Source organism: Alexandromys fortis, unplaced genomic scaffold (genome assembly GCF_014885135.2).
Source record: "Alexandromys fortis isolate MF-2015 unplaced genomic scaffold, M_Fortis_MF-2015_v1.1 scaffold_77, whole genome shotgun sequence".
NCBI lineage: Eukaryota > Metazoa > Chordata > Mammalia > Rodentia > Cricetidae > Alexandromys > Alexandromys fortis.
The window spans coordinates 2835466-2849242 of record NW_026067967.1 but is presented as its reverse complement, the minus strand read 5'-3'; the positions used below and the strand labels follow the sequence as shown (position 1 = coordinate 2849242).

At 44.3% G+C, this 13777-nt stretch overlaps 1 protein-coding gene across 4 annotated transcripts in view; it reads left to right on the top strand.

Annotated features, from left to right (window-relative positions):
- Me3 (malic enzyme 3) overlaps positions 1–13777 on the top strand; it is a 140682-nt gene that overhangs the window by 112215 nt on the left and 14690 nt on the right. For all 4 annotated transcript variants that reach the window (XM_050154473.1, XM_050154474.1, XM_050154476.1 and 1 more), the window contains one exon: positions 11422–11531. In XM_050154473.1, coding sequence (XP_050010430.1) covers positions 11422–11531 — 110 coding nt within the window. The remainder of the gene's footprint in view (positions 1–11421; positions 11532–13777) is intronic.

The following is a 13777-nucleotide window of genomic DNA, read 5'->3' as shown; positions in this document are numbered from 1 at the left end:
GCATCTGTGTTTGTAAGCTCTGGTATAAAGTGGTCTAGTTTCACCACTGTTGATAAAATATCCTGACCAAAAGCAAGATAGAGGATGGGGGAAAAGGAGTTTATTTGGCTTACAGTCCATCACTGAGAGGAAGCCAAGGAAGGAACTCAAGAAACCAGACATATCACATCCACAGTCAAGAGCAGATAAAGAATAAACTCCTGGGTCCTTGCTCAGTTACTGCCCAGCCAGCCTCTTCCACTCTTATACAACCCAGGACCCCCTAAATAGGGAATAGTCCCACTGACAGTGGGCTGGGTCACAATCACGACAATTGCCCCACAGAGATGCCCACAGGCCAATACGATCTAAACAATCTCACAGCTAAGAGTCTCTTCTCAGGCAATTCTAGGTTCTGGTAAGTCAGCAGCTGAAACCAATCAGTACCTGAGCAAAGAATTATCTAGTTTTATAGTCACCAAATTGTTAATAGTGATTGCCACGGCAGAATGAGATTGGCTGGGAATGTAGCTTACCAAATTACTCATTTTTTCATGCTTATTTACTTATGTACAGATACTTATTTTGTAACTAAAAAAACTTTAATTAGGAGTGTCCTAGTGTTTCTATTGCTGTAAAGAGGCAGCATGACCACAGTAACCCTTATAAAGGAAAACATTTAATGGGGTGGTGTAGATGGAAACTTCTGTCCTGCCCAGTCCTGTAGCTTTTCAGTCCCAAATAAACACACAGGGGCTTATATTAATTATAAACGGTTTGGCCTATCACTCAGGCTTTTTACTAGCTCTTAAATTAACTCATAATTTTTATCTATGATTAGCCATGTGTCTTGGTACCTTTTCTCAGTGAGGCATTCTCATCTTCCTTCCTCTGTATCTTGCTTGTGACTGCATCTCTGCCTTTCCTCTTCCCAGAGTTTTCCTAGTCTTATACTTCCTGCCTGGCTACTCGCCAATTAGTGTTTTATTAAACCAATACGAGTGACAAATCTTTACAGTGTACAAGAGCATTATCCCACAACAGGATGGCTTACAGTTTCAGAGGTTTAGCCCATTATCATCATGGTGGGACACAGCAGAATGTGGGCAGACATGTGTTGGAGTAGAAGCTGAAAGTCCTACATCTTACAGGCAACAGGAAGTGAACTGGGTCCCTTGAAGTAGGCCCTACCTACTCCAACAAAACCAGACTTTCTAATAGTGCTTTTCCCTATGAGCTTATGGGGGTCAATTACATTCAAACTACCACAATGAGCTAAATAGCAGTTCTCACCCAGAGCTCATTTCTCAATTTTAAAAAATCTAATTAATAAAAAGTATCTATTTACTCTCTTGGTGCACTGGATACTGGTATAATCTAGATGCCTAAGGTCAATAAGTAATTCATTTGCTTTAAGTTATTTAACATTGTCAACAACCCTATTAGTCAGCTCTTCATGACTCTGATGAAATTATGAAGATAATAACTATTAGTTAATAGTTGTGGAGGTTCCAGTTCAACATCAGGAAGATCTACTGCTGTGGGCCTCTGACGGAGATACTACTATAGCAGAGAGTTTGTTGTAGAGCACACCATCTGTCCCGTGACCAGAAAGAAGAGATGAGCCATGTCTCATAATTCCCTTGGAGGGAAAATGCCCCATTTTCTAAGGACATAAGTGGTGGTTTGAAAGAAAATAGCCCCAAAGGGAATGGGACTGTAGGAGGCTTAGCCTTGTTAGGGTGGGTGTGTAGCCTTTTAGAGGAAGTGTGTCACTGTGGAGGTGGGCTTTGAGGTCTCCTATGCTCAAGTTACTCCAAGTGTCACAGACTTCTTCCTGAAGCCTGACTATCAAGATGTAGGACTCTAAGTTTGAGACTACTCAAATTTGAGACTATTGTAGACTACGGGAACTTTTAAAGTTGTACTGAATGCATTTCTGCATCATGATATAGTTATACGCCTTGGGGGGCCAGGGAGAGGAATGTGGTGGTTTGACAGAAAGTGGCCCCCAAAGGGAGTGACACTATTAGGTGGTGTGACCTTGTTGGAGGAAGTGTGTCCCCGCAGAGACAGACTTTGAGGTCTCTAGACCTCAAACTACTCCCAGTATCACAGACCACTTCCTGTTGCCTGTCTTTCAAGATATAGGACTCTCAGTTCCAGCACCATGTCTGCCTAACCATGATGATTGTAGGCTAAACCTATAAAAATGTAAGCCACTCTAATTAAATGTTTCCCTTTGTAGGAGTTGCCGTGGTCATGGTGTCTCTTCACAGCAATAGAAACCCTAACTAAGACAGTCCCCATCTCCTAATGCTTACCTCCTAGCAGTATCTAGGGAGTGGGTCCTTAATCCATGGGCAATATTCTTATAAATTCTACCAGAATCTAATAACTAGGTGTGTGACTCTCTTATATCACTAAAATATAAGTCACAGTAAGGGACTGTCCTATCTTTTCCATCTACTGATGTAGCTCACACCTCCAAAACCATGCTGACTGCAACATGGGTTATCAGATGAGAGACCTGAGACCCAGGAAGTCAAGGAAACTGCTCGTGGCCACACCCCCACTTAACCGCAGAGCTGAATTACAAACAAAGGTGATCTAACTGCAAAATTCACTTTCTAATGGGATATTTTCTATTGCTGTGCCATCACGTGAAGGAAATGATAGCTAACATTCTCCAGACACGTCCTTAGTAAACCAAAAAAGCAAAAGAGAGGGAAATCGTATTATTAAAGCTATTCCACTTAGCTTACTCCTGTTTTCTCTGTCTTGGTCAAGGGCAAAGTTAGTGCCCACCCGTTCTCTCCAGAGGGCACTGTAGAGGGACTAGACATCAGTTACCATTCTAGACAGTCTCTAGCTTCCGATGGTTGCTATAGGAATTCCTAGAGCCAGTAGGCTTTAAGTTACCCGCCCACTTGGGCGTGGCCTCTTATACTATTTATGCCCACGTAAAGTGCTCATGGGGACTCTTTTCTGGCTGCAGGATTTGGTTGCTGTTCCCCATTCTAGCAGAGGATTCTGATTTGTGAGTCTATCCCTAGATAAATAACCCTCTATTATTCTCAATTCTGAGCTATTGTGGGATTTCTTTTAAGCATCCTTCTTCAAATGGTGAATGAAGCATCCTCTTACTTTACTCAGGTGAGTCATCCCATCCTCTCCAGTTTCTCCTTCTTGAAGACAGTTGTCCAATTGCCCCGTCACTCACCAGAGCTGAGCAATCCCACAGCTCTCAACCAACCTCAAACCTCAGCCAGCTCAACTCAACCCCAAGGGGACGAAGCACATGTACTCAGGCTCCTGTGGTAGTTTTTAAAGCAACATAAGCCAGGGAAACCCTTAGCTTCTGACATCCAGACCACAATGAAAGCTAAGGATTGTGTTAGCATTTTAAAAGACTGTAGAAAGAGCATTGTTTGGCTCTAAGCCCTTACTGTAACATTTCAAGATGGTCCTCACACACTGTGTGCTGACGGTCTCCAAAGATGGTCTGGTTCTCTGTTTTATCATCAGAGCTCATAAGTCTTCATGGAGCCTAGCTAGTTCTCCGTGAGAGGTTCTGACTCTGGGGAAGATCAGTGTATGATTGTATCACGGATTGTATCAGTCCTGAACAGAGAAATACAAATAATGAGAGAGACTTTGTGGAGGATACCCATGGCCTCATGACAACCGGCACACACAGTCTATAAGAAAATGGTATCTGTTATCTGTGGAGTTCCAGGTGGGTGAGAGAAACGGATGGGAGATTTAGGAACAGGATTTTGTGGAATGAGTTGCTGTAACTTAGAAGGGAGGGGGGAGCTCAGGAGTGACCTCTGACCTTTGAGAGGTTGAAAGGTCGGCAGTTAACCTCCGCCCTCTTCCTAGATTGAGATTACTGATGCCTTGTGTGATTGCCTAGGAACCGAGACAAACAGGGAAACTCCGGAGGAAATCCAACTGTTCGTGAAGTGTTTTCTGTCTGGCCTGGACTCGCCCCCTCATAATGATGAAGGAGTGGCCACATTATCCTGACATGTTTGCTGGAAATTGTTGCTTCCTGAGACCATCTTAATAGTTGTTGGGATTTCCCTCAATGAGGTCAGAATGTCATGTAAGGAGCCCGCTGGTCTGGCTTCCAGGCAGGCACAAGAGGAGCTTTCCCAGTCTGGGACATGGGAAGTAGAAATTCGCTGGGGTCCTCCCTCACATTCCAGGCTGGAATCTCGTCCCCTAGTTCCTCACCAAATGAAGCCACAGTGACCACAAAATCACCTCCGGTGACCAACAACCAGTCAGTCCCGTATTTGAAACCCTACCTTACGCAACACTAGAATCTGGGTCTCTCTTTCTTCTGCCCATTAGCTATGCACAGAAGACAGCTCAGCTCCCAGCCCACTGGATGGTCCTTCGTGTACTTGAAAATGTCCACTGTGCTCATTCCGCTTTGCCTTCTGTTTCTTTAGACTCGGTGAGCCTGCTATCTAATCCGTGATCTCCTGCATCCTTGTCTATGGATTAGTTTCCCTGACATCCTTGTGAATCCATCCCTCTTCAACTCTGCCCTTTCCCCATGACTTCAGAACGGTCACTCCCTCACTGCCTGTGGGTGAACTGGGATGAGACGGCTAATGTCTGCTCCGTGGTATTTGACCACATCTTCACACTTCAGCTGGGCTAGCTCTTCCCCCCTCCCAGACTCTTAGGATCTCCCCCAATCCATCCTACTTCGTTTCGTCCCTCGTCTCTTAGCTTTTACCTCCCCTCCAATCCAGCTCATTTAATTCCTGTGGACACTTCCCATCTTCAAAACAAGTCCATCCTTCAGTCCTTCGTTCCCTGGTGGCTGCCCCACCACAGGCACTTTGAAGCCAAACATCTTAAAATGTGTTATCATCAGCCTGTGGTCAAATAAGTTTAGAAACTGCTAGGTTAAACCTTTTCCTTTATACATAACTTTCCAAAGTCTTTAATACACACCGCATCTGGTACATGTAATATCAAGAGCTATCCAGACTTATTTTACTAGGGAAATTTATCTGAGAGCATTTCAAGGGCATTCAGTGTAATGGAATGTGTAAAATGTTTTAAAGACCTAGAGTTTCAGGATTCTGCCAGTTCTAGTTTCTGGAAGGAAAAAAAGAAAAATAATTTTCCATGGGGTGATGACTGATAGTTTCACTAGGCACTAGGCCAAGGGATACCTGCACGTGGTTTTCATGGGGAAAGCAGAGCAGAGTCCCTTGGGAATACGAGTGGTACCTTTTCATCATTGGATTCAGATGCCGGCTAAGCAAGCTCACCTGTTCCTTCTGGCTTCCTCGTATTTATTCAGGCCTGAAAGGGACCAGACTAGGTGTTTTAAAGACTGACAGGCCCCAATCTCTAAAACAGAGATGGTGTGCAGCCTCTGGAACTTTCTGCTCTCGCCAACATCCCACTCTGTACCTCTGGCCAGCCTATGAGGGGAAGAGCCTCAGACGGCCCTACCCAGGAAGGCTTGGCCCCAACCACGCCCAACTCTACTGGCCTTTCTTAGGTCTTGTAACCTGTCTGACGCAGGTCACCATTTACAGTCTGGGGAGAAATCAGACATCTGCCCATCATCCTGTACCTCTAAGAGAGCCCTGGTCCTGTTCAAAGAACGCTTCCCAGATTCACCCCAAAGTGGAGAAGTCTAGGAGTCCCCAATTTGTCGTGGCAGGACCTCTCTCTCCAAGGCAGGATTTTTCTGTAGGAGGAGAGTCAGGTGTTCCTCTGCGGCTACCAGGGCCACAGGGTGAAGAGTTCACAGGGGCTGACGGGGACACATAAGCAGGGGCCTCTCGGGTCACGGTTTCTCTGCCAAGGCAGTAGAAAGGCTGGCGGCGCGAGGGGGCTGCGGGGGAGCCCAGAGTAAGGGGCTCTAAGCAGGACCCAGACTGAAGGAGACTTGGTCGTCCTTTTGAGGTTGCTCCTGAATGATGGCCACATGTTGGTCTGCCCGTGTAAGTACAGAAAGGACCCTAAGACTGACTGTCCTAATTTCTTTGTCATGTGTAACTCCTACTCGGAACTATGTAGGACTCTCGTCTCCTGCCTCCCGCACGCATTTTAAAGAAATGTCTGAGGGAAATGCCCAGATGTCAAATCCAGCCTCAAGCATGAAGTAACCTGTGCCCACTTCTAAATTAGCGTTTGAAGTTTTTAAAGTTGCTTTTATTCAGCTATATATTTTTCTCTACTCCACTCCCTTCCTCTCCCCTTCTATCCTCTCTGGTGGTCCACATGTTCCTAATTTACTCAGGAGATCTTGTCTTTTTTTACTTCCCATGTAGATTAGATCCATGTATGCCTTTCTTAGGGTCCTCTTTGTTGTCTAGGTTCTATGGGATTATGAATTGTAGTCTGGATTTTCTTTGCTTTCTGTCTAAAAGCCACTTATGAGTGAGTACATACGTTATTTGTCTTTCTGGGTCTGGTTACCTCACTCAGTATGATGTTTTCTAGATCCATCCACTTCCCCACAAATTTCAAGTTGTCATTATCCCCCCCCCACTGTGTAGTACTCCATTGTGTAAATGTACCTCGTTTTTCTTATCCATTCTTGATTAGATGGGCATTTAGATTGTTTCCGGGTACTGGCTATGACAAATAATGCTGCTATGAACATAGTTGAGCACATGTCCTTGTGGTATGATTGAGCATCCTTTGGAAATATACCCAAAAGTGGTATTGCTGGATCCTGAGGTAGCTGTTTCCCAATTTTCTGAGAAATCGCCATCCTGATATCCTGTACCAGTTTTCACTCCCACCAGAAATGCAGGAGTGTTCCCTTTACCCCACTTCTTCTCCAGCATAAATTGTCATCAGTATTTTTGACCTTGGCCATTCTTATGAGTGTAAGATGGAATCTAAGAGTTGTTTTGATTTGCATTTCTCTGATGGCTAAGGATGTTGAGCATTTTCTTAAATGTCTTTCAGTCATTTTAGATTCATTTCTGAGAGTTTTCTTTTTAGGTCTGTACCCCATGTTTTTACTGGATTATTTGTTCTTTTGATGACCAATTTCTTGAGTTCTTTGTATATTTTGGAGATCAGTCCTCTGTCTGATGTGGGATTGATGAAGATCTTTTCCCATTCCGTAGGCTGCTGTTTTGTCTTGTTGACTGTGTCCTTTGCTTTACAGAAGCGTCTCAGTTTCAGGAGGCCCCACTGATTAATGTTTCTCTCGGTGCTGAGATTTGTTTGTTTGGTTGGCTGGTTGGTTTGGTTTGGTTTGGTTTAGTTTTGGTTTTTCAAGATAGGGTTTCTCTGTAGCTTTGAAGCCTGTCCTGGAACTAGCTCTTGTAGATCAGGCTGGTCTTGAACTCACAGAGACCACCTGCCTTTGCCTCCTGGGTGCTGGGATTAAAGGTGTGTACTACTGCCGCCCGGCATTACTGGGGTTATATGTAGGAAGTGGTTCCCTGTGACAATGTCTTCAAGTGTACTTCCCAATTTCTCTTCTGTGAGGTTCAGTGTGGTTGGTTCTATGTTGAGGTCTTTGATCAATTTGAACTTAAGTTTTGTGCATGGCAATAAATATGGATCTATTTTCATTCTCCTACGTGTTGATATCCAGTTATGCCAGCACCATTTGATGAATATGCTTTCATTTTTCCATTTTATATTTTTTGCTTCTTTGTCAAAAATCAGGTGTTCGAAGATGTGTGGATTGATATCCAGGTCTTCGATTAGGTTCCATTGATCCTCCTGTCTGTTTTTAAGCCAATACCAGGCTGTTCTCAGTACTGTAGCTCTGTAGTAGAGTTTGAACTCAGGGATTGTGATGCCTCCAGAAGTTCCTTTACGGTACAGGATGGTTTTGGCTATTCTGGGTCTTTTTGCTTTTCCATATGAAGTTGAGTACTATTCTTTCAAGGTCTGTGAAGAATTTTGCTGGGATTTTGATGGGTATTGCATTGAATCTGTAGACTGCCATTTTTACTATTTAACATTTGAATTTATATTTCAGTAAAAGCCTGTGTTTGACTGTACATGAATGAATTGAGAACTTTGTTTTTCACCTCATCTGTTTAGATTTTTATGTTGGATTTTTGGTTTTGTTCTTAACTGAGTAGTAAATAGCTGAACAAGTAAGGAGATAAATTCACAACATCAAAAACCCACCAATTCTTTCATGTAACTACTCTTTTGCAAAAACCTTGATTGATGGTATTGGCTCATCACAGGTTTCACATAATTACGGATAGAGAGAATAATACTGGGTGGATGGATGGATGGATTGATGAATGGATGGACGGACTGATAGATGGGTGGGTGGTTCCTGATTCATACTAGGTTAGTTTGACAGAAGTCATACAGGAGAGGCTAAGGGATTAGGATTCAAGACTCCCAGCTCATGATGGAGAGAAAGAACAGACACAATAGACGAAAAGGAGGGTAAAAGTGGAAGACATCAGAGACTTGAAGGGGTCAGTGTATAATCTGTCTGACAGAGGCTGTTCCTGGTCCAGGGAACATCCTTGGGGATGCATGTCCAAAGAAGGGCATGTTTAAGAAGGTTCAGAAGTGCTAGGAACTGTTCGGTTATTAGGGCCTTGTGTGTGTGTGTTTTTTTTTATTCTATTCCAAGTAGGAATTAGATTAATCTGAATTGTGGAGGTTTTGTTCTATATTCCATGGGACCAAGGGGAATTTCTCTTGTAAAATTAAATGAAACATGAAACAGAAACACACTGAATAAAAAAAGGCATTTATAATTTTTGCCTTATTGTTTCCTTAACAAATGAGTGGCGATATTGCTTCAAGGTCAAGTGTGCCAGAATATATATTTTAGTATGCGATGGAAAAATACATACCCATCACGTGTATGGTGTCTAAGCTTCTCAGAATTTTTGCCCCAGGCTAGTTGTGAAACAACACTGGAAGTCTTATGTATAGCAAAATGTCAAGACATTCTGTTCCCTACTCCCAGCCCAAACACTTGCAATTCATAACCTGAACAAAAAAATTCACAGTAAATTTGGGCTTGACAGGCATGACATTATATTTATGAGTGGGTGGTTTTATTTATTATTTCTACTCATAAGGCAATTGTCCTTCAGTATCCAAGGGAGATTTGTTGTGGAACTCCTCATGGGTACCAAAACTGTGGATGGTCAAGACCCTTATGTAATATAATCTACATACGTTGCCCTGTATAATTATTTGTTGTATATTATTTATCATACCATAGATATTGTAAATTCTGCATGTAAAATGCTTTATGCTCTTTAGTCTAATAACAGAAAAGCATTTTTATATATATTGGATCTTCTTAAACATTTTCAGCAGGGGAGTGGTTGAATCCATGAGTGTAGAATCTACAGATACAAAGGGCTAACATGTTATCAGGCACCTGTGTGTTGGGTAGTGTACAGCGCTGCTTGTTAAAAGAATAGTAAACCATGGACTGCACTGTTGAAAGAAATTATGGAACTACTTTCTAGGAGGTAGAAAAATATGGTGATCTATATGTAATTACACACAGAGATAGCAGCATGAAATGCTGATCATCATACCTCATAACACAAGGGAGCTCGAAAAGAAACATTTTACAGCCCTCTCCCCTGCCGTTCCATTGAGCTACAAACCAGGAAGTCTTCTGAGGGTCCCACTGAAGCTCAAGGCCAATGCTGTGCACTTTCCGTCATCCAGCCCAGTCCCTTACACCTCAGTCTTCTCCCCTCTTCGAGAGCCCCCTGGAGCTAGCGCTGTGGTTGAAAAAGTCTCCTACATCCCACTACTCTGACTGCTTCCTCACCTGACCTGGTTGAAGTTTAGCTTTATCCTCTGAGGCCACTACTTCCCCTACCGCCTTCTGTGTTGCTTCTCACAGCTGGGGATCTGTGACAACTCCATTTTAAACCAGTTGTGACTAGTCCTCTCTCAAAACTCACAGGGAAGGAAAAGAAGTCTGAGAGATGGGTTGAGAGACACAGAGAGGCCCCTAACCATCTCATCAGTGATTGACACTCCATGAGTGTGGATAAGAACTGCAGCCAGTTGGGGCTGGAGAGATGGCTCAGAGGTTAAGAGCATTGCCTGCTCTTCCAAAGGTCCTGAGTTCAATTCCCAGCAACCACATGGTGGCTCACAACCATCTGTAATGGGGTCTGGTGCCCTCTTCTGGCCTGCAGACATACACACAGTACACACAGACATAATATTGTATACATAATAAATAAATATTTAAAAAAAAAAAAAGAACTGCAGCCAGAGGGTCGTGCCGTGGTGGCGCACACCTTCAACCCCAGCACTTGGGAGGCAGAGGCGGGGTGGGGGGACAGGAGGGGGTCTTTATGAGTTCAAGGCTAGCCTGGTCTACAAAGCAAGTTGTAAGATAGCCAGGGCTGTTACACAGAGAAACATTGTCTTAAAAAAAAAAAGAAAAAAAAAGAAAGGAAGAAATGAGAATGAGACTAGTCAGAATGAGACTAGGAGTTAGCACTTTGCAGTCTAAAAGTCACCTGCTGGCTGCACCTGACAGTGCCATATTTGCTAAATAAAAACTTCGATTTGTATAATTGAAATTCGCTGAGACTAAACCTCAAGTGTTTAGACCACATATATGACAGTAAATATGTCAGCTAGCCTCGTCATGGCAATTATTTCACAATTATTTCACAATATACACCAAGTTCAAACCATAAATGTTATGTATTTTAATACGGAGGTTTTTTGTTTTGCATCCACCAAGGCTGGTTTCTTAGTTTTCTAGCCTTCTGTAATCACAGCCATCTAGGGAGCTAGCTAAGAATGTAGATTCCTGAGCCTTGTCCCACAGGCCCTGATTGAAGTCATCTGTGAGACGGGCCTCCTGATCCACACTTTCATTGAGCTTTCCTAACTGTTCTTCTAATCCCGGAAGGTGGGGAACATCTCTACCAGGAGAACAGTGGCTTCATGGTGTGGCTTTTCTCAGCCTTGACTGTGTCTTGTTGGAGAATAACACGTGCATGTAGAGGAGTGGAATGATTCCAAGCCTCGGGATCTGGGGAGGGTGACAGTGGGCCTTGGAAGCTTCCAGACCCCGAGTGATTCTATTCACTACTGTGTTTGGGGTGAGTTTTCTGCTGGGATCTTGGACTCCCACGTTGCATGGAAGGCAGGACCTATCTCAGCCTTGTTGATGCTCCTGCGGTGGGCATGGTGGTTTGCGGGGAGCCCATGAGATGCAGTGAGGTTGAATGGGTAGACCATGACGCCCTTGGCCCTACACTCTCCATTTGCTTACATCATGGAGCAGGCAAAGGTCTACTTCTGGGAGTTGCTGATCCAGTCAGGTGACAAAAAGAATAGGAGGAAGGAGCCACATTACCCTCAGCTCTTGTCCTGAGCCTCCCCTGTATCCAGTTCCAATAGGATCCGCTCCAGGAGGTAATCACACATTTTTTTCCTCTGTCTTTCCCCGCCCTACAGGTTCGGAATCAATTGCCTCATCCAGTTTGAAGACTTTGCCAACGCCAATGCCTTCCGTCTGCTCAACAAATACCGCAACAAGTACTGCATGTTCAACGATGACATCCAAGGTACAGTCACCCACCTAACCAAGTCGCTGGGTAATAACACCTTCTCACAAGGTTCACCCACATGCCAAAAGCCGGGGCGGGAATCTCATCTCATAGCTGGTGTGCCGCCAGAACCTGTTTAAGGAACAATGCTAGTCTTGGAGTCTGCTTCCACTTGGCTGATTCTTAGCTCTGTGACCTTGAACGTGGCTGAGCTTTGGTGTGCGTAGGCACCAAATGGAAATCATTACTACTTCAGAGGTAGATAGGAACCGCATGGTTTCATATTTATAAGAAATTCTTCAGACTACTGTCAGTTATTAGCTACCTGAACTTGGAAAATCATTTTTCTGACTGTGGTTTTATCATCTCTTCTGAGATGGCAATAATTACATCAGGAAAGCATTGTAAAGATTTCAAGAGCCGGGACTGGGAGCCTGGAAGCTTCCGTGGGTACATGGCACTTGCTGCCACGCATGAAGACTAAGTTTGGATTCCACAGTCACATCAAAAGCCTACTGCACATGCGTGCAACTCCAGTGTGGCTGACACAGGAGGGTCACTGAGGGTTTCTGGCCTCCAGACCAGCTCCCATTTCAATGAGAGGCCCTGTTTCCATAAGATAAAGCACAAGTGATGCTCGGTGTCCTCCTCTGCTTCTAGGCACTCTGGCACCATGTACACCCCACACACGCGTGCACATACAACACACATACATGTACATGCTGAGAGAGAAAGATGGAGAGCTTATACACAGAAAATAGTGCTCCATGACTTATCATATCAAAACATCAATGTTCATAAGGATGGCTTTCTCTAGCCATATCTTGCTCGTAGACTTTCCAAACACAAGGTGCATTCATCAGAGAGCCATGACAAGTCCTTCCCTAAGCTTGGCTGGAAGTAATAGGCCTGAAAGGTACTGGCAACCGGAGACACAGAGCATTTCCCGAGTCAGTATAAAGCATCTTGGACACTATGTCCCTTGTCACCTGTTCAAGAGTCTTAGAAACCTTGCAGGAAGTTGCTTCTTGTTTTGGAGGTGCCTGTATCTGAAGCTGGAACAGGACAGAGGCTCCTCAGCAATGTTCTTATCTGACCCAGGAGTTCTCAGTAAGAATGGTTCATAGGTTTTTGTAAGGCCCGAGGGAAACCTTGATGGCTCCACATATCTTGTTACTTAACAGATGAAGTTTGTGAGCCACGCCCGTTAAACCAACAGTCCGCATCAGATGAAAAGAATGAACTGGTATGAACGGTCTCATGATTGAGTAAAAGTTGGCTGGCGTTCACACACCAGAAATGAGAACAACGAAGACAGCTAGGGGTATACTAGAGAGAACATAAGCCCAGCTTAAAGGTCATTGCTGAACATCTGTGGCACACTGATCCTATGAGATACTAGTGTCTGTATCTTCTGGATGAAGCCACAAAGAGAATAAGTAACTTGTCTACCCAGTGTTCAAATGAAAGTTGAGTTCAGGTTTCTGGACTCTAAATTCCACATTCATAACCACTTACCAAACTGCTCCAGGTTTAAAACCACAGAGCCAAGTGCCTCTGTTCTTTTGGTCCACATTAGAGAGTAACGGGAATATGATCAGTTATTTGTATTGATTTGTTGTAAATTGTCAATGAGTGGTAGTTATAGCACACTGTTAGAGAACTGAGGCCAAATATTAATTCAGGGCGTGGGGACAGAATGCCCAGAGAAGGGGAGACCCAGAGGGAAAACTCAGCTTCTCATACTGTCTCTCCAGCTCCCCAATACCTGGGCCTGCAATAGGCATTGGTGGGCTGTGCCAGCCGCACCCCAACAAGCCACGTACTCTCTAGCTTCGCAGTACAGCCCTGCAGTACAGAGAGCTGGCTGGAGGTGAAAAGACTTCTCTCACTACCTGTCGGTCAACTCACAACTCTCAACCAAACCTAACGGGCAAACGTGTCTGTGGCCCTGGAGGAAGCACCTGCTGACGAGTTCCCCCATGATTCCACTCACACGTGAGTCAGCAACAGGACGCCCGTGGTCAGAGTCCTCTGGGCTGCCAAGTGGAAAACAAGTCCATATGGTCAGCACACCTGGTACACAGGCTCCAGATGCTCAGACAGACAGACAGACAGACTTATAAACAGGTTATGATAGTCTCATAAACATGCACAGGAACACAGCAGGGCCCCGCTGTTTATCCACCTCCATCTCCCCCACGCTGATGCCAGAATGGTCCCCTAAGAGGGAAACAATGATTCACTATGCTATCCATCCCTTC